The sequence below is a fragment of the Silene latifolia genome, chromosome X (assembly GCF_048544455.1).
Source record: "Silene latifolia isolate original U9 population chromosome X, ASM4854445v1, whole genome shotgun sequence".
Lineage (NCBI taxonomy): Eukaryota > Viridiplantae > Streptophyta > Magnoliopsida > Caryophyllales > Caryophyllaceae > Silene > Silene latifolia.
The window spans coordinates 153928832-153955772 of NC_133537.1; the positions used below are offsets into that span (position 1 = coordinate 153928832).

At 31.6% G+C, this 26941-nt stretch overlaps 2 protein-coding genes across 2 annotated transcripts; both read right to left on the bottom strand.

Annotated features, from left to right (window-relative positions):
• Positions 1-14852: 14852 nt before the first annotated feature.
• Positions 14853-15389, bottom strand: LOC141618608 (uncharacterized). The gene has a single exon (XM_074435705.1). The coding sequence runs from the start codon at positions 15387-15389 to the stop codon at positions 14853-14855; it is 537 nt and encodes a 178-aa protein (XP_074291806.1).
• A 2917-nt stretch (positions 15390-18306) lies between these two features.
• LOC141618610 (uncharacterized) lies at positions 18307-24868 on the bottom strand. Its single transcript, XM_074435706.1, has 6 exons — positions 24652-24868; positions 24061-24378; positions 20688-23542; positions 19091-19297; positions 18778-19009; positions 18307-18377 (listed from the first exon to the last, which is right to left on the bottom strand). The coding sequence occupies exons 1-6, from the start codon at positions 24866-24868 to the stop codon at positions 18307-18309; spliced, it is 3900 nt and encodes a 1299-aa protein (XP_074291807.1).
• Positions 24869-26941: the final 2073 nt, after the last annotated feature.

Genomic DNA, 26941 nt, shown 5'->3' on the forward strand with positions numbered 1-26941 from the left:
AGGGGCGCTAGCAATGTACTCTCCCAAAGCAAGAGGGCGCCGACCCTCAAGAAAAAGATTAACCACCCTAGTAATAGAAGTGATAAACTCATCAGAAATAGCCACAGCAGCGCCACTCAAACAATCCATAAGGTGCTGGGCACGGAAACCATCCCTCCCACAAGAAGTACCACGAGGGAAACTCCGAATCATATCCAAAACCACTGACTCAGAGGCAGCCAAAGGATAATGATCCCCAGACAAAGGAGGCAATGAAGGAGGTGGGGCGACAGGATGCTTCTCACGCAGGGCCACAAGAGTGGCATCGGAGTAGGGGGCGACCCCAGAGGAAGAAAGCACTCGAACAGCAGCAGTATAGTGACCATCAGAAATCTTCCGCCGACATTGACGGATATTATTATTATTATTGTTATTATTATTATTATTATTATTATTATTATTATTTTTTAAAAGGATGCGCGCAGCTTTCATTATTATTATTATTATTATTATTATTATTATTATTATTATTATTATTATTATTATTATTATTATTATTATTATTATTATTATTATTATTATTATTCTTATTATTATTATTGTTATTATTATTATTATTATTGTTATTATTATTATTATTATTATTGTTATTATTATTATTATTATTATTATTATTATTATTATTATTATTATTATTATTATTATCATCATCATTATCATTATCATTATCATTATCATTATCATTATAATTATCATTATCATTATTATTATTATTATAATAAAACGCAAAATTTTTTTAATCAATCAAATGTTTACAAGAAATTGGTGGGCAGCCGAGATATAATCTGGGTGCCCACTCCCTTAGCAATAGCAAAGCCAAGTTTTCTATTATTATTATTATTATTATTATTATTATTATTATTATTATTATTATTATTATTATTATTATTATTTTATTATAAAAAGGATGCACGCAGCTTTCATTAAAAGAAAAATAAAAGTTTAAATGAAATTGGTGGGGAGCCGAGAGACAATCTAGGCTCCCACACCCTTAGCTACAGAAAAGCTAAGTCTAATAAAAATGTAACCGACCACCCGAGCCCCCGCATCCTGAGATACCGAGAATTAATAATAATAATAATAATAATAATAATAATAATAATAATAATAATAATAATAATAATAATAATAATAATAATAATAATAATAATAATAATAATAATAATAATAATAATAATAATAATAATAATAATAATAATAATATTATTATTATTATTATTATTAATTTTATAGCAATAAAATCTTATAAGATAGAAAAGAATAAATCAAATAATATAAGGAGATAATATATCTCTTAACAAATACTATTTTTGAAATTTACCTAATCTTATCCTTCTAATTTCAATGCCATAATATCTAAGAAGATGAGAAAGAATAAATCTAATAATATATGAGATAACAAATCTCTAATAAAATATTATCTTAAAGATTTACTCAATCTTATCCTTCTATCCTTACAACAATCAATATATATATATATATATATATATATATATATATATATATATATATATATATATATATATATATATATATATATATATATATATATATATACTTCAGGCTTTTTTTTTGATGTTTTTCTATTAGAATTAGAAAACTATACACTTATTAGTATTATTATTATTATTATTATTATTATTATTATTATTATTATTTTATAATAAAACGCAAACTTTTTTAATTAGTCAAAAGTTTACAAGAAATTGGTGGGCGCCGCGATACAACTGGGCGCCTACTCCTTAGCAATAGCAAAGCTAAATCTATTATTATTATTATTATTATTATTATTATTATTATTATTATTATTATTATTATTATTATTATTATTATTATTATTATTATTATTATTATTATTAATTTTATAGCAATAAAATCTTATAAGATAGAAAAGAATAAATCAAATAATATAAGGAGATAATATATCTCTTAACAAATACTATTTTTGAAATTTACCTAATCTTCTCCTTCTAATTTTAATGCCATAATATCTAAGAAGATGCGAAAGAATAAATGTAATAATATGAAGAGATAACAAATCTCTAATCAAATATTATTTTAAAGATTTACTCAATCTTATCCTTCTATCCTTACAACAATCAATATACATATATACATATATATATTCCAGGCTTTTTTTGATGTTTTTCTATTAGAATTAGAAAACTATACACTTATTATTATTATTATTATTTTTTTAATAAAACACAAACTTTTTTTAATCAATAAAAAGTTTACAAGAAATTGGTGGGCAGCCGAGATACAATCTGAGCGCCCACTCCCTTAGCAATAGCAAAGCTAAATCTATTATTATTATTATTATTATTATTATTATTATTATTATTATTATTATTATTATTATTATTATTATTATTATTATTATTATTATTATAGTTAATTTTTTTTAAAAAAAACGCTCCCTTAACAATAGCAAAGCTAAGTCTATTATTATAATAATAATAATTATTATTTTTTTTTTTGTTTTATTTTTTTCAAAAAGTTATAATTCTTCTCATTCATCCTCAAGGGGCAAAGAAAAGAATACAAATTTTACAAAGAATAACCCCTTAAGCCTTAGAGAAAGGCCCTATTTTGCATTTAAGCTTACACAAATCCTATCATCAAGCAAAGAGGGGGACTTATGAAGCAAGTAGACACTAACAGCATACTTAAGTCTAAAGAGAGCCTGTTCAACAGTGCTTTCTTTATCAGTAAAGACGCGACTATTCCTCTCAGTCCAAACTGCATAAAGAGTACCAACCAAACAACTGACAAACCAAGTGTTCTTCCAATGTTTTTTAGCCTTCCTACTTGCACACCACTTGAATTCTGCTATGTAGCAGTTACTCCGGCCAGAAATCCTCATCCAAGCAAGCATGCCTCCCCACAAAGCCTGAGAGTAAGGACATTTGAAGAAAAGATGAGAATGAGATTCTGCAGCAGACTTACACATACTACATCTGTTGACAATAAAGAGTCCTCTGGCCTGAAGAATGTCAATAGTGGTGAGACGCTTCTGCAAAGCTAAAGAAGCTATGATAGCCTTCTTGGGTTCAACAGCTGTTCCAAACGGGAGTCTGAGCATGGCATTAACAGCAAACTTTGGCCTGAACCAGTTGAATGCAAGATGGGTATGAAATTTACCATCAATACACCAGCTATGTAAGAGATTCTGAGCAGCAGCCTGGGAGCCTGTAACTTAAATGAGTTCATTCTTAACAGCAATGATACTATTCAGACTCTCAAAGAAATGGCCTCTAGTAGATATGTCCCAGATAGTACCACAGCAATGGATAAGTACTGTTCCAGCTGCACCAAATACCATTAGGAGGAAGAGTCAATTTCCAAACCCATTTAGAAACCAATGCTTTGTTCCAAGAGAGGAGCTCTTTTATCCCAAAACCTCCTTCCTCTCTAGGTGAGCAGATGCTCTTCCAGCTTTTAGGCACAAGTTTTCTATGTGAATTCCCAATCCCCCAGAAAAAATTTTTGCACATCTGATCAATGAGTTTTATAATGCTCTTTGGAAGGAGACCACTGGAACACCAGAAATTTTCAAGACCAAAAACCACAGAGGAGAGCAGCTGGATTTTACCAGCATAAGAAAGCAGTTTAGAGGACCAATGTTGCACAACAGCTTGAACCTTTGTGATAAGCATACCATACTTATCAACAGTATTCTTATCTGTATTCAGAGGCAACCCTAGGTACCTGAAAGGAAATTTTCCTTCAGAAAAACCAGTGAGCCCCATGATTTCCTCCTTAATAACATTCTGAACACCCCCAAAATAGATTTCAGTCTTCTCAATATTTGCATGAAGTCCAGTACAGGTAGCAAATTTGTTAAGGGTAGTTAAAACTTCCTTTACTAATGGTACATCACCTCTAGTGAAGATCATGAGGTCATCAGCAAAAATAAGATGAGTGAGGCCAATTCTAGAACATTTAGGGTGATAAGATACAGAAGGCTTAGAGCAGATGTCCCTTAAATGCCTAGACAAAACTTCCATACTTAGAACAAATAAGTATGGAGAGAGAGGGTCACCTTGCCTCAATCCACTGTGCCCCTTGAAAAACCCATGAGTGGACCCATTTATTTTCAAAGAGAACCAAGAACTAGAAATGCACCCCATAATCCAAGTAACAAAAATAGGAGGGAATTGGAAACTGTGCAGCATATTCTTAACAAAGTCCCATTAGAGGGAGTCAAAAGCCTTCCTTATGTCAACCTTGATAAGGCACCTAGGGGTGAGATATTTTCTAGTATACCCTTTGACCAAAGACTGGGATAGTATAATATTCTCGTGGATATCCCTGCCTTGAACAAAAGCAACTTGCTCAGGGCCAATGAGGTGAGGTAATACCTGCTGCAGTCTATGAGTGAGAATTTTACTGATGGTCTTGTAAAAAGTGGTGCAACAAGAGATTGGCATGTAATCTAACACAGAAGCACTGATCTTCTTCTTGGGGAGAAGAGTAAGGAGAGTAGCACTGGCCTGCTTACTCATCCTACCAGAAACAAAGAAGGCTTGAACAGCTTTGCAAAAAGCATCACCAACCAAGTCCCAACTGTGGTTAAAGAAGGCAGAAGAGAAGTCATCAAGGCCAGGACTCTTATCAGGATCAATGTCAAAAAGGGCCTGCCTAATTTCCTCCCTAGTGACTGGTTTAGTCAAGGTCTCAGCATGAGTAGATAAGACACAATTACCCTGTAGAAGAAAAGAAGTGTCCAGGGGGGAGACTCTAGTCTTTGATCCAAGTAACCCTTTATAATAATCAACAAACCCATCAGCAACATTCTGTAAGCCAATTCTATCCATCCCATGAATATCCTTAATCTGACCAATGATTTGTTGCTGCTTCCTCTCATGTATTTTAGCATAAAAGAATTTGGTTGAGCAATCATTGTGCTTAATGTTGGAGACTTTAGCTTTTTGCCTGAGAATGGACCTCTCAATGTTTTTAAATTTGCAATACTGCTGAAGGAGCTCCTTTTCCTTGGCTATACGATCAGCAGAGAGAGGTTGAGATTGCAAGTTGAGCTGACATTGGTGAAGCTCATCCTTAAGACTTTTGACCTTAGTAGTAATACCATTATAGGTTCTCCCATGGAGGGATTTAAGAGCTTTCCTGACATTCTTGAGCTGTTCAAAAAATTTGAAAGTATTAGAACCAGAAACAGGTAGATGCCATGCCTCTTGAACAATGGTGTCATAGTTAGGATCCTCAATCCAGCAGTTAAGGAAACTGAAAGTAGAGGGCCTTCTTTGATCCTTAAGAATAGTGACCACAACAGGAGAATGGTCAGAAACTCCTGAAGCTAGGAAATTAGCAGAAGTGGCAGGGAAAGTGTAACACCCTCATTTATTCGGGAGCCTTTAGCTAGACATTCCCAAATAAATAGAACTGTTACCATCTCGGTTTCCCGAGGTAGTGAATAACAAAGTACAACAATACCAAAGTACTTTAAATTAAAACTTTAGTGAATACATGTTCATTACAACTTAATCAACTAAAACTTAATATAAAAATAAATACAACTCAGCCGGAAATTAAATAAGTGATATAACTATATATGTGATCTAGACTCTGCAGTCCGCAAGCTCACACGACCAAGCTCCCCATATCCAGCTAACTCAAAACCTGCTATTTAAATCTGCTCCCCATTTAACCGGAAATATTAAATGGTTCACCACAGGATGCCATCAATTAAAGCAGGCATCAATTTTATTTTGACACAGAAGCAAACACGTCAACCAATGGTTGAGTAGGATAAAATATATTAAAACAACCAATCTCTCACAACTGTCAATATTCCAATCTCAACTGTTCACATGTCACATCTCAACATCAACTATCCACGTTATCCACCAGAGACTAAGCCTGGGGCCTTCCAATTATTCACACACGTTATCCACCAGAGACTAAGCCTGGGGCAGTCCAATCACCACTCACGTTATCCACCAGAGACTAAGCCTGGGGCAGTCCAATTCTCATAAACCGTTCCACAATATAATCGTATATAATATGCATAACTCCAACAACCAACAATATAAATCACTCAATTAACTTAATTGAACAAGGAATCATGAACCAATCACCCTTCTAATAATATCCATGCATTAAACACGAAAAACAGATATAGTTGAGTAGATTATCCTACCTGGCAAGCAAGCACTCCAATTACGCAATCCAAATAGATAAAGCAAATCCAATCCGATTATAATTCTTCACAATTTTCGTCACCTATATAATAATAACAATTACAACAATTATAATTACTAACTTATTTATTCATTTATTTATTTATTCCTTTTATTTAATTATTCAAATTAATTATTTATTATAATTACTAAAGGTTTATGATAACTAAAAACCCGATTTAACTACGAACCCGACTCACCCGAGCTAATAAAATAATTAAAACCCGACACAAAAACAAACACACATTACCCCATACACGGTTTATAAACCGTGACCAACACCCCTCTTAAAAACCCACCAAACCCGACACCACAAGCCACCACAACCACCACCCAAGCCGGACACCAGCAGCCTGCCGCACCCCGACCCCCGACAACCACCAAACTCCAGCTCCACCACCACCAGCAACCCAAACACGCACGCCCTAATCCCCACGACACCAACAACACCCACCTGCCACCTCTATAAAACACGCCCATAACCACCACCTAACGCCACCTTCACCGCCACCTAAAACCACTAATCAACTCTCCTATCCTCCATCGACAAGAACCTCCCAGAAACCCCCTAACCCAGGCCACCAACAAACCCCAAAATACCCCCGAAAACCTCCTGCCCAGAACAACACCTCCTCCTCTGTTTTCCGTCACCACCGCACAAACCACCATCCCTGACCACCCCAACACCACCATCACAACCGCCCCCTGCCGACAATATCAACCACCCAAACCCCAGGTCAAGCCGTGTCCAATTAGTGGGTCAAATAACCATCCCAATCACACGAAACCTAACCCAAAATCCCTCCTGCCCAGCCGTCTTTCAACCGCCCCAAAAACCACCGTAACAAGGTCAACGACGGTCAATTATGGTCAGGTCAGAAACTTTGCAGTCCAAGGTTGCTCTAGGTCTAAATCTCGAGTCCTATGGTGGTCTATATAAGTCACACGGTTGTCTTAAAGATGCTTGCATGAAAAGATATAAATTGATTTAAGATGAATAATTACCTCGAGTTGATTAATTAGTTTATGTTAATTCCTTCTTCTTCCGTCTCCTAAAGCTTCTTCTTTTAATTTGTGAATTATTTCTCAGATTTAAGGTGGTATTTATAGTGTAAGATTTAGAGAATACGAGGCTAATTAGGAAACTATGTAACTTTCCTTATTCTAATTAGTATAGGAATTGTCATTATAATTATACCATTATTATTTATCATATACTATTAATCCCACCATAACTATGATTTTCTCATATAATATTTACTAATTTATTATTGCCATAACTTTATTATTATTATTATTATAATTATAATTACCTTGTTATATTATTATTAATTCCCGATATAAATCCCGATTACACTAATACCAATTTAATAAATTCGGCCCCTATAATAATACCACACAGTCCAACACTCGATTACCAACTTAGCCCAAAGCACAAATACTAGCCAAACCCAACTTCCGACTTGGATTATTAATTTATTATTTAATTAACGTCTCACTTGTATTTATTATTAGAAATGTCATTTAATTACCCATTAAATTACATAAATTATTCTTATAAATTATTATTAAAATACGGGGTATTACAGAAAGTATTCATCCAGGGGAGATTTCCCAAAGCTCTATCCAATTTTGACCAAACTCTGGTCCCAGTCTCCTGCTTATTAGTCCAGGACAATTCACAGCCAGAGCTAGGAAGGTCCTCCACTTCACAAGTAAAGAGAAGTATAAAAATCCAAAATGTCAGCAAGCACTGGAGGGGTGTCACTTATTCGTTCAGTGACATCTCTAACAACATTGAAATCACCAAGAAGTAACCACTTATCCACTGAGAGCTTAAGATGAGTTAATTTGGTCCAAAGATCATCCCTAGCCCTAGCATCATTACTAGCATAAACCATAGTCACATGGAAAGTATGGCATGTAGCATGATGTAAGACCTCACAATGCAAGAACTGAGCATGAGCCTGTAAGAGAGTAATGTGGATGTGAGAGGGTTTCCAAATAAGCCAGATTCTACCATTGTAGTGATAGTCATAGTTGCAAATAGTATTGTAGGCTTTAAAGTAAGTTTTTATAACTTTACTAGCCTTGTGTTGCTTTATTCTAGTTTCAAGAATACCCATTATATCCAACTGCTGAGTGCAAAAGAACTCTTTAACTTCCTGTAACTTGAGAGGATCATTGCCCCCTTTAATGTTCCACGAGGCAATCTTAATTTACCTTTATCAGGTGGATTACCAACCCCTAAAATAGTCACGGGTTTCTCCCTGACCTCAAGAGTTCCAGACATTTCCTGAGATTCTGGTATTAAACCAATATGCACCTGGGTATCCAATAATTGGGAGGCAACAAGTTCTCCTTCCTTCTGAGAGGCCAAAGAATTTGGGCCAGACCCAGAAATAATCATGGGAACAAATACTGGCTCAGTTGTGGCACCTCTCTTCAAGGCTATTTGAGGTGAGCACAACTGGACCTTCTTGCTGCATCTTGAGTGCATTCCAGCAGGATCTGAAAGTGAAATAGACTCAGGTGCCCTTCCTGAACTCCCAGAAGGCACTACTGAATCAGAAAACATTTCAGAAGAAGCTGGGGTATCACCTAGCATACAAGGAGAGACATGCTGATGTTCAGGAGCAGACATGACAGATTTGGAACCAGAGTTAGCCAAAGTGTGCAGTGTATGAGAGGCATCAAGTTCTCCTTCCTCAAGGGTAGCCAGAGATGCAAACGCATTCTCAAAGGTAAGCTGTGGATCAGGGTTTGGCATAATTGTGGCACCTCTCTTCAAGGCTATTTGAGGTGAACACAATTTGCCCTTCTTGCTGCATTCTGAGTGCATTCCAGCATGTTCTGACAGTGAAACAGACTCTGATGTCTCTTGTGGGATAGGTTCAGACCCATCAGAACTCACATTAGTCACCACTGAGTCAGAAATCACTGCAGAAGAAGCTGGGGTACCACCTAGCATGCAAGGGGAGTTCTGTTGCTGCCCAGATTTTGACAGTAAGGCCTTTTGCAACTCCATTTCCTTTGGCTTTTTTTTCTTACAGGTTTTGAGCAAATGACCCATCTTGCCACATCCTGAGCAATAATGAGGGATCCACTCATACTCCGCCCTTTGAGTAGAAGGACCAAAGGGGGTATTCAAACTGATTTCAAGAGGAAGGTGCCCTGCAATATCCACCTCTATCATGACTCTAGCAAAGGACAGTTTTTCCCTATTTTGCTAGACATCTTGCTAAGCACAGCACTAGACCAAAGGTATGGGTCAAGATCAGGGAAGAGAATCCAAATAGGCATAACAGAAACCTTTTTCATTTCAAAAGAGAAAGAGGGGTGCCATTGTTTAAGGATCAAAGAGTATGACCCCATTTTCCAAGGACCCTCCCTAAGCACAGAGTTCATTTCAGCTTCAGTAGAGAATCTAAAGCTAAACCAACCCTTTTTGTAGTATTGCACCACAGGAGAAGCTATGTGCTGCCAGTTCTTTGTAACAAACTCAGAAACCTGCTTCAGAGAAGGTTTTGACCCCAACAAATGACCCATGAGAGTGTATTTTCAGAGCTCTAACTCTCCAGCAATGTCTTCCAAAACAACATCGATTTCCTCAGCATTTTTACAGTTCTCATGAAATGAGAGGCTCATACCCAATTGGGATTTAGGTTTAGCAAATTCAGACCCTTTCTTTGTTGTTTCAGCACCATTAATGGCGGATTTAGCAGGAACAATAGGAACATCAGCTATGGGGACGATAATAGGTATAACAGTATCCACTAAGGGAGTTTCAGTCACTACACTAGTAACTTCCACAGACTGAGGGTTCTGAGTTGCAGAAACAGAGTCCACCATGTTCGAAGAAGGTAAAGTTGACGTAGGAGTAACAATTTCCACAGAATTATTCACAAGATTCCCAGTATTAGATACAAGAATTGCAGAATTTCTAGGTTTCGAAACGGTAGATTGAATCGCATTAACAAGTAGATCATTCAAGAGAACAGGTTGACAATTGGGGGACGTCTGGGTTTCAGTTAACTGTTCATGAGTTGCAGAATTATGAGCAAGAATAGTACCAGGAGATGCGGAAAGAGACGAGGAATCCATTGATGATCTTCCTTTTGGAGGACAACCTCTACCCCGCGCCATGAGAGCTAGAATAAAGTCCGCGACAATGGAGTTTCAGAGCAAAATTCTAGAGAGAGAAAGCGTCCCTCAAAAACATGGCTAAAAAAATTATTATTATTATTATTATTATTATTATTATTATTATTATTATTATTATTATTATTATAATTATTATTATTATAATTATAATTATTATAGCAATAAAATCTTATAAGATAGAAAATAATAAATCAAATAATATAAGGAGATAATATATCTCTTAACAAATACTATTTTTGAAATTTACCTAATCTAATACTTCTAATTTTAATGCCATAATATCTAAGAAGATGAGAAAGAATAAATCTAATAATATATGAGATAACAAATCTCTAATAAAATATTATCTTAAAGATTTACTCAATCTTATCCATCTATCCTTACAACAATCAATATATATATATAATTCAGGCTTTTTTTGATGTTTTTCTATTAGAATTAGACAACTATACACTTATTATTATTATTATTATTATTATTATTATTATTATTATTATTATTATTATTATTATTATTATTATTATTATTATTATTATTATTATTATTATTTTATAATAAAACGCAAACTTTTTTAATTAGTCAAAAGTTTACAAGAAATTGGTGGACAGCCGCGATACAATCTGGGCGCCCACTCCCTTAGCAATAGCAAAGCTAAATCTATTATTATTATTATTATTATTATTATTATTATTATTATTATTATTATTATTATTATTATTATTGTTGTTGTTGTTGTTGTTGTTGTTGTTATTATTATTATTATTATTATTATTATTTTTATAGCAATAAAATCTTATAAGATAGAAAAGAATAAATCAAATAATATAAGGAGATAATATATCTCTTAACAAATACTATTTTTGAAATTTACCTAATCTTATCCTTCTAATTTTAATGCCATAATATCTAAGAAGATGAGAAAGAATAAATGTAATAATATGAAGAGATAACAAATCTCTAATCAAATATTATTTTAAAGATTTACTCAATCTTATCCTTCTATCCTTACTACAATCAATATATATATACTTCAGGCTTTTTTTTATGTTTTTCTATTAGAATTAGAAAACTATACACTTATTAGTATTATTATTATTATTATTATTATTATTATTATTATTATTATTATTATTATTATTCAAACTTTTTTAATTAGTCAAAAGTTTACAAGAAATTGGTGGGCAACCGAGATACAATATGGGCGCCCACTCCCTTAGCAATAGCAAAGCTAAATCTATTATTATTATTATTATTATTATTATTATTATTATTATTATTATTATTATTATTATTATTATTATTATTATTATTATTATTATTATTATTATTATTATTATTATTATTATTATTATTATTATTATTATTATTATTATTATTATACTTAATTTTTTTTTTAAAACGCACTCTTAACAATAGCAAAGCTAAGTCTATTATTATAATAATTATTATTATTATAATTATTATTATTATAACTATTATTATTATTGTTATTATTGTTATTATTAATATTATTATTATTATTATTATTATTATAGAAATAAAATCTTATAAGATAGAAAAGAATAAATCAAATAATATAAGGAGATAATATATCTCTTAACAAATACTATTTTTGAAATTTACCTAATCTTATCCTTCTAATTTTAATGCCATAATATCTAAGAAGATGAGAAAGAATAAATCTAATAATATATGAGATAACAAATCTCTAATAAAATATTATCTTAAAGATTTACTCAATCTTATCCTTCTATCCTTACAACAATCAATATATATATATACTTCAGGCTTTTTCTGATGTTTTTCTATTAGAATTAGAAAACTATACACTTATTATTATTATTATTATTATTATTATTATTATTATTATTATTATTATTATTATTATTATTATTATTATTATTATTATTATTATTATTATTATTATTATTATTATTATTATTATTATTATTATTATATATATATATATATATCAGGCTTTTTTTGATGTTTTTCTTTTAGAATTAGAAAACTATACACTTATTATTATTATTATTATTATTATTATTATTATTATTATTATTATTATTATTATTATTATTATTATTATTATTATTATTATTTTATAATAAAATGCAAACTTTTTTAATTAGTCAAAAGTTTACAAGAAATTGGTGGGCAGCCACGATACAATCTGGGCTCCTACTCCTTTAGCAATAGCAAAGCTAAATCCATTATTATTATTATTATTATTATTATTATTATTATTATTATTATTATTATTATTATTATTATTATTATTATTATTATTATTATTATTATTATTATTATTATTATTATTATTATTATTATTATTATTATTAATTTTATAGAAATAAAATCTTATAAGATAGAAAAGAATAAATCAAATAATATAAGGAGATAATATATCTCTTAACAAATACTATTTTTAAAATTTACCTAATCTTATCCTTCTAATTTTAATGCCATAATATCTAAGAACATGAGAAAGAATAAATCTAATAATATATGAGATAACAAATCTCTAATAAAATATTATCTTAAAGATTTACTCAATCTTATTCTTCTATCCTTACAACAATCAATATATATATACTTCAGGCTTTTTTTTTGATGTTTTTCTATTAGAATTAGAAAACTATACACTTATTAGTATTATTATTATTATTATTATTATTATTATTATTTTATAATAAAACGCAAACTTTTTTAATTAGTCAAAAGTTTTCAAGAAATTGGTGGGCAGCCGCGATACAATCTGGGCGCCCACTCCCTTAGCAATAGCAAAGCTAAATCTATTATTATTATTATTATTATTATTATTATTATTATTATTATTATTATTATTATTATTATTATTATTATTATTATTATTATTATTATTATTATTATTAATTTTATAGCAATAAAATCTTATAAGATAGAAAAGAATAAATCAAATAATATAAGGAGATAATATATCTCTTAACAAATACTATTTTTGAAATTTACCTAATCTTCTCCTTCTAATTTTAATGCCATAATATCTAAGAAGATGCGAAAGAATAAATGTAATAATATGAAGAGATAACAAATCTCTAATCAAATATTATTTTAAAGATTTACTCAATCTTATCCTTCTATCCTTACAACAATCAATATATATATACTTCAGGCTTTTTTTGATGTTTTTCTATTAGAATTAGAAAACTATAGACTTATTATTATTATTATTATTATTCTTATTCTTATTCTTCTTCTTCTTCTTCTTCTTCTTATTATTATTATTATTATTATTATTATTATTATTATTATTATTATTATTATTATTATTATTATTATTATTATTATTATTATTATTATTATTATTATTATTATTATTATTATTATTATTATTATTATTATTATAGCAATAAAATCTTATAACATAGAAAACAATAAATCAAATAATATAAGGAGATAATATATCTCTTAACAAATACTATTTTTGAAATTTACCTAATCTTATCCTTCTAATTTTAATGCCATAATATCTAAGAAGATGAGAAAGAATAAATGTAATAATATGAAGAGATAACAAATCTCTAATCAAATATTATTTTAAAGATTTACTCAATCTTATCCTTCTATCCTTACAACAATCAATATATATATATACTTCAGGCTTTTTTTTATGTTTTTCTATTAGAATTAGAAAACTATACACTTATTAGTATTTTTATTATTATTATTATTATTATTATTATTATTATTATTATTATTATTATTATTATTTTATAATAAAACGCAAACTTTTTTAATTAGTCAAAAGTTTACAAGAAATTGATGGGCAGCCGCGATACAATCGTGGCTCCCACTCCCTTAGCAATAGCAAAGCTAAATCTATTATTATTATTATTATTATTATTATTATTATTATTATTATTATTATTATTATTATTATTATTATTATTATTATTATTTTATAATAAAACGCAAACTTTTTTAATTAGTTAAAAGTTTACAAGAAATTGGTGGGCAGCCGAGATACAATCTGGGCGCCCACTCCCTTAGCTATATCAAAGCTAAATCTATTATTATTATTATTATTATTATTATTATTATTATTATTATTATTATTATTATTATTATTATTATTATTATTATTATTATTATTATACTAATTTTTTTTTTAAAAACACTCCCTTAACAATAGCAAAGCTAAGTCTATTATTATTATTATTATTATTATTATTATTATTATTATTATTATTATTATTATTATTATTATTATTATTATTATTATTATTTTGCAAGAAGGGTATTACTCATATATTCCAAAAATTAGGAGTACAAGAGTTTTCTTACAAAGATATATCCCCTATACCATATACAAAACTCCTCCACTATCTATACAAGAGGACTTATAAGTCTAAGAAATGAATATTGTATCTATGTCAAGTAATACATTTTCAGGACCTCTACACGCTAGTAGTGTGCAGTGACAGTGAATTTTAATTCACTAAAAACAGCCTGGACAGATCTCTCCTGATCCCTAAATGCTCGAGCATTTCTCTCAGCCCAAACAACATAAACCAGACTACCAATACCGCAGCTAATCAAAGGTTGCTTACTTCCCTGACCCCTGCTATGCAAAGTAAGCAAGGAGTAGAGTGAAGTGATGGAGGAAGGTATCTGTATCCACTGCTGCAGAAGAGTTAGTAATCCTGCAGCATAAGGACACGCAAAGAACAGGTGATCAGCACATTCAGCTGCAGCTTTGCACAAGTAGCATCTATTCACAATGGTAATCCCTCGAGTAATTAAGAGATCTTGGGTAGCTAGCTTCCTTTGAATAGCTAGCATGAGGATGATTTTATGCCTTGGAAGGATAGTAGTTCTGTGAATAGCTTTATAGACAGCAAGGACAGAATAAGAACATCTCAGGCTATCATAAGCTTTCTTCACAGAGAACTTATTCCTGACAATGCAGTTGGAGAGCATAGCCTCGAATCGCTCGAACATTGCCTAGTCTGCTTAATGCAGGCATCTCTAAGGAGAAGAACTCCTCTGAGACTTTCAGAGAAACAGTCCCTAATAGCAAGGTCCCAGATAGAGCATTGTGTTAAGAAATACTTGGTAACACAGGAAGTCCATATTGCTCCAGTCCCTCTATCTAAATGCCAAAGCCATTTCAGCATGGCAGCCTTGTTCCAGATGCAAACATCCTTAACCTGGAAACCCCCTTCCTCCCAGGGTGCACAAATGCTCTGCCAGGCTTTAAAGATGTGCTTCTTCTTCTTTGTCAAATCTTCCCAGGAAAATATCTCTCGCTAAGCTTGGAAATAAGAAGACAAATCTTGTGGTAGTAATAAGCCAAAGACACCGAAGTTGTTGAGACCAAAAACTATGGAGTTCAGGACTTGAATTCTTCCAGCATAAGAAAGATGTTGAATAGAGTAGGTCCCCTTTAGAGCCTGAAGCTTTAGAATCAAAGCATTATACATGTCCATAGTAAGCCTGGAATCATTTATTGGATAGCCCAGATATCTGAAGGGAAAGGATCCCTCTTTAATCCCAACTCTTTCCAGAATAAGATCCTTAACTGTAGGATTCACACCCCCAAAATAAATGTCAGTTTTCTCCAAGTTAGCTGTCAAGCCTGGCCAATGGGAGAAGGTGCTCAAAATGGCAGTAGCTTTTTGAACTGAAGGCAAATCCCCTCTAGTAAATATCATGAGATCATCAGCAAAAACCAGATGAGTGAGCTTGAGTTTTGAACATCTAGGATGATAGGAAACATCAGAAGAAAGGCACATTGTTCTAAGCTGTCTAGACAAGATCTCCATGCTTAAAACAAACAAATAAGGGGATAAAGGATCCCCTTGCCTCACACCACTTTGCCCTTTGAAGAAACCATGGTGTGTACCATTGACTTTAAGAGTAAACCAAGAGCCAGTGACACAAGCCATGATCCATTTGATGAAAATGGGAGGGAAATTAAGACCAGCTAGCATGTTCCGGATGAAGGGCCATTGTAATAAATCAAATAATAAAAGGAGATAATATATCTCTTAACAAATACTATTTTTGAAATTTACCTAATCTTATCCTTCTAATTTTAATGCCATAATATCTAAGAAGATGAGAAAGAATAAATCTAATAATATATGAGATAACAAATCTCTAATAAAATATTATCTTAAAGATTTACTCAATCTTATCCTTATATCCTTACAACAATCAATATATATATATATATATATATATATATATATATATATATATATATATATATATATATATATATATATACTTGAGGCTTTTTTTTGATGTTTTTCTATTAGAATTAGAAAACTATACACTTAATATTATTATTATTATTATTATTATTATTATTATTATTTTATAATAAAATGCAAACTTTTTTAATTAGTCAAAAGTTTACAAGAAATTGGTGGGAGGCCGCGATACAATCTGGGCGCCCACTCCCTTAGCAATAGCAAAGCTAAATCTATTATTATTATTATTATTATTATTATTATTATTATTATTATTATTATTATTATTATTATTATTATTATTATTATTATTATTATTATTATTAATTTTATAACAATAAAATCTTATAAGATAGAAAAGAATAAATCAAATAATATAAGGAGATAATATATCTCTTAACAAATACTATTTTTGAAATTTACCTAATCTTATCCTTCTAATTTTAATGCCATAATATCTAAGAAGATGAGAAAGAATAAATGTAATAATATGAAGAGATAACAAATCTCTAATCAAATATTATTTTAAAGATTTACTCAATCTTATCCTTCTATCCTTACAACAATCAATATATATATATATATATATATATATATATATATATATATATATATATATATATATATATATATATATATATATATATATATATATATATATATATATATATACTTCAGGCTTTTTTTGATGTTTTTCTATTAGAATTAGAAAGCTATACACTTATTATTATTATTATTATTATTATTATTATTATTATTATTATTATTATTATTATTATTATTATTTTATAATAAAACGCAAACTTTTTTAATTAGTCAAAAGTTTACAAGAAATTGGTGGGCAGCCGCGATACAATCTGGGCTCCCACTCCCTTAGCAATAGCAAAGCTAAATCTATTATTATTATTATTATTATTATTATTATTATTATTATTATTATTAATTTTATAGCAATAAAATCTTATAAGATAGAAAAGAATAAATCAAATAATATAAGGAGATAATATATCTCTTAACAAATACTATTTTTGAAATTTACCTAATCTTCTCCTTCTAATTTTAATGCCATAATATCTAAGAAGATGCGAAAGAATAAATGTAATAATATGAAGAGATAACACATCTCTAATCAAATATTATTTTAAAGATTTACTCAATCTTATCCTTCTATCCTTTCAACAATCAATATACATATATACATATATATATTTCAGGCTTTTTTTGATGTTTTTCTATTAGAGTTAGAAAACTATACACTTATTATTATTATTATTATTATTATTATTATTATTATTATTATTATTATTATTTTTATTATTATTATTATTATTATTATTATTATTATTATTATTATTATTATTATTATTATTATTATTATTATTATTATTATTATTATTATTATTATTATTATTATTTTTGATAAAACGCAAACTTTTTTTAATCAATAAAATGTTTACAAGAAATTGGTGGGCAGCCGAGATACAATCTGGGCGCCCACTCCCTTAGCAATAGCAAAGCTAAATCTATTATTATTATTATTATTATTATTACTATTATTATACTTAATTTTTTTTTAAAAAAACGCTCCCTTAACAATAGCAAAGCTAAGTCTATTATTATTATTTCTTTTTTTTTTTTTTTTTTTTGCAGAAAGGTTTGGATCATTTCTCATTAATCATGAACAATAAGGTTACAGACCCGATACCATCTACAAGGGAACCAATATGGCTACCTGAAACAAAGAACCCCAAAGAAAACTACAGTAAGAGAATCCTCAAGACTAAGACATTCCATGCCGAGTTAAAACAAGGTATTGTGCTCTCCTAGCAATGACAATTGAGGGAGTATGACTTCCTTTAAAAATTCGCCTGTTGCGCTCATTCCAAAGCAAGTAAATGACACACAACAGAAGACACCGGCGTTGTTTTTTGACAAAGCTGCTACCCCGATTATGATGCTTGTACCATCTGAGAATCTGGCGAAGACACAGCTGGTTCGTGATATGCAGCCAGGAAGAAACATGCCGCCAAATAGTAGCAGAAAAAGGACACTGAAAAAATAGGTGATTGGCAGACTTAGAATGCCTCTCACACAGCACACACCGATTAACTATCACACCATCCCTCTACTACACAGATTATCAATAGTGGGTAGTTTATTCTCCATAGCAAGAAGGCCAACGAAAGAGTGCTTAGGGAAATTAAAAGCATCATTCAGAGTCTTATGCATAGAAATCCCTGAACATTTAGATCTCAGGCTATCATAAATCGTAGACTTATAGCCAGGGGAACCCAGCAAGCTTCTGGCCTGTGGAACACCACCAGTGAGCTTAACATGACAATCCCGGCAAGCAAGAACATTACTCTAGAACCAAGAATGAGCAGCAGTGAGATGACATTCCCATAGGTTAGCACCCTTGAGAATGTAGGCATTAACCCACTGTACCCATATGTTAAGAGCATTTGTCTCAAGTTTGTAAAGCCATCCCATCATCTGAGCTTTATTCCAACTTAAAAATTCCTTAATATCCACTCCTCCTTCACGTCTAGGTCGACATAAGCTAGCCCAACTCTTAAAAACCCATCTTCTAGCTCCATCAGCATTGCCCCAAAGGAAATCCTTACAAATATTATGAATTTTCTTGGCAATCCCCTTTGGAAGTAGGATACTATTTTTGAAATTTACCTAATCTTATCCTTCTAATTTTAATGCCATAATATCTAAGAAGATGAGAAAGAATAAATGTAATAATATGAAGAGATAACAAATCTCTAATCAAATATTATTTTAAAGATTTACTCAATCTTATCCTTCTATCCTTACAACCATCAATATATATATACTTTAGGCTTTTTTTGATGTTTTTCTATTAGAATTAGAAAACTATACACTTATTATTATTATTATTATTATTATTATTATTATTATTATTATTATTATTATTATTATTATTATTATTATTATTATTATTATTATTATTATTATTATTAATTTTATAGAAATAAAATCTTATAAGATAGAAAAGAATAAATCAAATAATATAAGGAGATAATATATCTCTTAACAAATACTATTTTTGAAATTTACCTAATCTTATCCTTCTAATTTTAATGCCATAATATCTAAGAAGATGAGAAAGAATAAATCTAATAATATATGAGATAACAAATCTCTAATAAAATATTATCTTAAAGATTTACTCAATCTTATGCTTATATCCTTACAACAATCAATATATATACTTCAGGCTTTTTTTGATGTTTTTCTATTAGAATTAGAAAACTATACACTTATTATTATTATTATTATTATTATTATTATTATTATTATTATTATTATTATTATTATTATTATTATTATTTTATAATAAAACGCAAACTTTTTTAATTAGTTAAAAGTTTACAAGAAATTGGTGGGCAGCCGAGATACAATCTAGGCGCCCACTCCCTTAGCAATAGCAAAGCTAAATTTATTATTATTATTATTATTATTATTATTATTATTATTATTATTATTATTATTATTATTATTATTATTATTATTATTATTATTATTATTATTATTATTATTATTATTATTATTATTAATTTTATAACAATAAAATCTAATAAGATAGAAAAGAATAAATCAAATAATATAAGGAGATAATATATCTCTTAACAAATACTATTTTTGAAATTTACCTAATCTTATCCTTCTAATTTTAATGCCATAATATCTAAGAAGATGAGAAAGAATAAATGTAATAATATGAAGAGATAACAAATCTCTAATCAAATATTATTTTAAAGATTTACTCAATCTTATCCTTCTATCCTTACAACAATCAATATATATACTTTAGGCTTTTTTTGATGTTTTTTTTATTAGAATTAGAAAACTATACACTTATTATTATTATTATTATTATTATTTTTATTTTTTTTTGCAAAAAGTTATAATTCTTTTCATTCATCCTCAAGGGGTAAAGAAAAGAATACAAATTTTACAAAGAATAACCCCTTAAGCCTTAAAAAAGGCCCAATTAGGCATGTAAGCTTACACCTATCCTAGCATCAAGAGATGGGAACTTATGTAGCAAATAAACACTTACTGCATACTTAAGACTAAAGAGAGCTTGTTCAACAGTGCTTTCTTTATCAGTAAAGATGCGGCTATTTCTCTCAGCCCAAATAGCATAGAGAGTGCCAACCAAACAGCTAACAAACCAAGCATGCTTCCAATGTTTTTTAGTCTTCTTTCCTGCGCACCATTTGAATTCTGCTATGTAGCAGTTACTACGGCCAGAGATCTTCATCCAAGCAAGCATACCTTCCCATAAGGCCTTAGAGTAGGAACATTTGAAAAACAGATGAGAATGGGATTCTGCTGTAGACTTACACAGAGTACATCTGTTAACTATAATGAGTCCTCTGCGTTGGAGGATGTCAACAGTGGTGAGGCGCTTCTGCAGAGCTAGAGAAGCTATAATAGCCTTCTTTGGTTCTACAGCTTTACCAAAGGGGAGCCTGAGCATAGTATTAACTGCAAACTTTGGCCTGAACCAGTTATAGGCAAGATGAGTATGGAATTGGCCATTAGTACACCAGCTGTGTAAGAGAGTCTGAGCAGCAGCCTGAGAGCCAGTAGCATGAATAAGTTCATTTTTAACAGCAATGATACTATTCAGACTCTCAGAAAAATAGTCTCTAGCAGATAGATCCCAGATGGTACCATTATGCAATGGATAAGTAGTATTCCAGTTGCACCAAATACCATTAGGAGGGAGGGTCAGTTTCCAAACCCATTTAGAAACCAAAGCTTTGTTCCAGGAGAGGAGCTCTTTGATCCCAAAACCACCCTCTTCTCTGGGTGAGCAGATGCTCTTCCAGCTTTTAGGGGCCAGTTTCCTATGAGAATGTCCAATCCCCCAGAAAAAAATTTTACACATCTGATCCATGAGTTTAATAATGCTCTTGGGCAAGAGGCCACTGGAGCACCAGAAGTTTTCGAGATCAAAAACCACAGAGGAAAGTAGCTGAACTTTACCAGCATAAGAAAGCAGTTTAGAGGACCAATGTTGCACAGCAGCTTGAACCTTAGTAATGAGCATGCCATACTTATCAACAGTATTCTTAGTTGTATTCAGAGGCAACCCCAAGTACCTGAAAGGAAATTTGCCTTCAGAAAAACCAGTGAGCTCCATGATTTCTTCCTTTATAGCAAGCTGAACTCCTCCAAAGTAAATTTCAGTCTTCTCAGTGTTAGCATGGAGCCCAGTCCAAGCAGCAAACTCATTTAGGGTAGTCAAGACTTCCTTTACAGAAGGCAAATCACCTCGAGTAAAGATCATAAGGTCGTCAGCAAAGATAAGATGAGTGAGACCAATTCTAGAACATTTAGGGTGGTAAGATACAGAAGGTTTAGAGCCGATGACCCTTAGATGTCTAGACAAAACTTCCATACTAAGGACAAATAAGTATAGAGAGAGAGGATCTCCTTGCCTCAATCCACTGTGTCCCTTGAAGAAACCATGAGTGGCTCCATTTATTTTCAAAGAGAACCAAGAACTAGAGATGCACCCCATAATCCAAGTAACAAAAATAGGGGGGAAATTGAAACTGTGCAACATATTCTTAATAAAGTCCCATTGGAGGGAGTCAAAAGCCTTCCTAATATCAACCTTTATAAGGCATCTGGAGGTGAGATATTTTCTGTTATACCCTTTAACCAAAGACTGGGAGAGCATAATGTTCTCATGAATATCCCTGCCCTGAACAAAAGCAGCCTGTTCAGGGCCAATAAGGTGAGGTAGAACCTGCTGCAGTCTATGGGTGAGAATTTTACTAATGGTCTTGTAAAAGGTGGTGCAACAAGAGATTGGCCTGTAATCTAACACAGAAGAACTGATCTTCTTCTTGGGGAGAAGTGTAAGGAGAGTAGCACTAGCCTGCTTACTCATTCTTCCAGAAATAAAGAAGGCATTTACAGCTTTGCAGAAGGTATCACCAACCAATGCCCAACTGTGCTTAAAGAAGGCAGAAGAGAAACCATCAGGTCCAGGACTTTTGTCAGGGTCAATGTCAAAGAGAGCCTGCCTAATTTCCTCCCTAGTGATAGGTTTAGTCAGGGCCTCCATATGAGTAGGCAAGACACAATTACCCTGCTGAAGAAAAGAAGTATCCAGAGGGAGGACATCAGTCTGAGAACCAAGCAATTTTTTATAGTACTCAACAAAACAATCAGCAACATGCTGCAAACCAACTCTATCCATCCCATGCATGTCCTTAATTTGACCAATGATTTGTTGCTGCTTCCTTTCCTGTATTTCAGCATAAAAGAATTTGGTAGAGCAATCATTGTGTTTAATGTTGGAGACCTTAGCTTTTTGTCTGAGAATGGACCTCTCAATATTTTTAAATTTGCAATACTTCTGAAGGAGTTCTTTTTCCTGAGCAATAAGATCAGCAGAGAGGGGTTGAGCTTGCAGGTCCAGCTGACACTGTTGAAACTCACCCTTAATAGTTTTGACCTTGGTGGTGATGCCATTATAAGTTTTCCCATGAAGGGACTTGAGAGCTTTCCTCACATTCTTGAGCTGCTCGAAAAATTTGAAAGTATTAGAGCCAGAAACAGGTTGATGCCAAGCTTCCTGAACAATGGTGTCATAGCTGGGATCCTCAATCCAGCAGTTAAGGAAACTAAAAGCAGAGGGCCTTTTGTGATCCTGAAGAACAGTAACCACAATGGGAGAGTGATCAAAAACTCCAGAAGCAAGGAAATTAGCAGAAGTGGCCGGGAATTGATTCATCCAGGAGGGATTTCCCAAAGCTCTATCCAGTTTTGACCAAACTCTGGTCCCAGTTTCCTGCTTGTTAGTCCAAGACATTTCACAACCAGAGCTAGGAAGGTCCTCCACTTGACAGGCATAGAGACAAGTGTTAAAGTTCGAATATCGCAAAGTTAATCGGGGGTGTCACTAATTCGTTCAGTGACATCTCTAACAACATTAAAGTCACCAAGAAGTAACCACTTATCCACAGAGAGGTGTAAATGAATTAAATGGGTCCAAATATCATCCCTAGTCCTAGCATCATTACTAGCATAAACCATAGTCACATGAAACCTATGGCATGTAGCATGATGTAAGACCTCACAATGCAAGAACTGGGCATGAGCTTGTAAAAGAGTAACAAGTGATGAGAGAGGGTTTCCAAATTAGCCAGATTCTACCATTATAGTGGTAGTCATAGTTACAAATAGTATTATAGGCTTTAAAGTAAGTATTTATAGCCTTACTAGCCTTGTGTTGTTTAATTCTAGTTTCAAGAATACCCATTATATCCAACTGTTGGGTGCGAAAGAATTCCCTAACTTCCTGTAACTTGAGAGGATCATTGCCCCCTCTAATGTTCCAAGAGGCAATTTTCATTTACCTTTATCAGGTGGATTGCCATCCCCTAAAACAGTTACTGGTTTACCCCTATCCACAAGAACTCCTTCCTGAGATGTAGGGATTGGATCAACTGGCACCTGTGTAGCCAATAACTGAGAGGCAGCATGTTCATCTACCTCCTGAGTAGCTAAAGAATGAGGGACAATCATGGAAACAACAGTTGGCTCAGTAGTGGCACCTCTCTTCAAGGCTATTTGAGGTGTGCACAGCTGGCCCTTCTTGCTGCATCTGGAGTGGACTCCAGCAGAATCTGAAAGTGAAGAAGACTCCAGTGCCTGTGCTGAACTCCCAGCAGGCACTACAGAATCAAAGATCACTTGAGAAGAGGTGGGGTATCACCTAGCAAACAAGGGGAGACATTTGTTGTGGAGCGATGAACAGATTTAGAACCGAGTTAGCCAAAGAGTGCAAAGTGTGAGAAGCATCAAGTTCTCCTTCCTCAAGAGTGGCCAGAGATGCAAAAGCATTCTCAGAGGTAAATTGTGGGACTGGCGGGTGTGACACCTCTCTTCAAGGCTATTTGAGGTGAACACAATGTGCCCTTCTTCTGCATTCTCGAGTGCATTCCAACTTGTTCGATAGTGAAAGCAGTCCGAGGTCACTTGTGGGATAGGTTCAGACCCAGCAGAGCCCACCTTAGTGACCACAGAATCAGGAATCACTACAGAAGTAGCTGGGGTACCACCTAGCATGCAAGGGGGGTCCTGTTGTTGTCCAGATTTTGACAGTAAGGACTTTTTCAACTCCTGTGGCTGCTTTTTCTTGCAGGTTTTAAGCATATGACCCATCTTTCCACATCCTTGACAGTAGTGGGGGATCCACTCATACTCCACCATTTGAGTAAAAGGACCAAAGGGGGTATTCAAACTAATTTCAAGAGGAAGGTGCCCTGCAATATCCACCTCTATCATGACTCTTGCAAAGGATAACTTTTCCTTGTTAGTGGTAGGTATGTCTGCAAACATTGGCCTTCCTATTTTGCTAGACATCTTGCTAAGCACAGCACTAGACCAGAGATATGGGTCAAGATCAGGGAAGAGGATCCAAATGGGCATAACAGAAACCTTTTCCATTTCAAAAGAGAAAGATGGGTGCCATTGTTTAAGGATCAAAGAGTAGGACCTCATTTTCCAAGGACCCTCCCTAAGGACAGAATTCATTTCAGCTTCAGTAGAGAATCTAAAGCTAAACCAACCCTTTTTGTAGTACTGCACCACTGGAGACGCCAGATGATGCCAACTTTTGGTAACAAACTCAGAAACCTGTTTCAGAGAAGGCTTAGATCCCAACAAATGACCCATAAGAGTGTATTTCCAGATCTCTAACTCTCCAGCAATATCTTCCAAAACAACATCAATTTCCTCAGCATGTTTACAGTCCTCATGGAACGAGAGGCTCATGCCCAATTGAGATTTAGGTTTAGCAATTTCAGACCATTTTTTTGTTGTTTCAGCACCTTTAATGGCGGAATTAGCAGAAACAATAGGAACACCAGCAATTGGGGCAATAGTAGGTATATCAGTTCCAACTAAGGGGGTTTCAGTCACTACACTAGCTACTTCATTAGACTGAGGGTTCTGAATTTTAGAAACAGAGTCCGCCATGTCCGAAGAAGGTAAGCTTAACGCAGGAGTAACAATTTCCACAGAATTATGAACAAGATTCACAGTATTATCAACAAGAATGGTAGACTTACTAGGTTTCGGCACCTTTAATGGCGGAATTATTATTATTATTATTATTATTATTATTATTATTATTATTATTATTATTATTATTATTATTATTATTATTATTATTATTATTATTATTATTATTATTATTATTATTATTATTATTATTATTATTATTATACTAAATTTTTTTAAAAAAACACTCCCTTAACAATAGCAAAGCTAAGTCTATTATTACAATTATTATTATTATTATTATTATTATTATTATTATTATTATTATTATTATTATTATTATTATTATTATTATTATTATTATTATTATTATTATTATTATTATTATTATAGTAATAAAATCTTATAAGATAGAAAAGAATAAATCAAATAATAAAAGGAGATAATATATCTCTTAACAAATACTATTTTTGAAATTTACCTAATCTTATCCTTCTAATTTTAATGCCATAGAATCTAAGAAGATGAGAAAGAATAAATCTAATAATATATGAGATAACAAATCTCTAATAAAATATTATCTTAAAGATTTACTCAATCTTATCCTTATATCCTAACAACGATCAATATATATATATATATATATATATATATATATATATATATATATATATATATATATATATATATACTTCAGGCTTTTTTTTGATGTTTTTCTATTAGAATTAGAAAACTATACCCTTATTATTATTATTATTATTATTATTATTATTATTATTATTATTATTATTATTATTATTATTATTTTATAATAAAGCGCAAACTTTTTTAATTAGTCAAAAGTTTACAAGAAATTGGTGGACGCCCGCGATACAATCTAGGCGCCCACTCCCTTAGCAATAGCAAAGCTAAATCTATTATTATTATTATTATTATTATTTTTTTATTATTATTATTATTATTATTATTATTATTATTATTAATTTTATAACAATAAAATCTTATAAGATAGGAAAGAATAAATCAAATAATATAAGGAGATAATATATCTCTTAACAAATACTATTTTTGAAATTTACCTAATCTTATCCTTCTAATTTTAATGCCATAATATCTAAGAAGATGAGAAAGAATAAATGTAATAATATGAAGAGATAACAAATCTCTAATCAAATATTATTTTAAAGATTTACTCAATCTTATCCTTCTATCCTTACAACAATCAATATATAT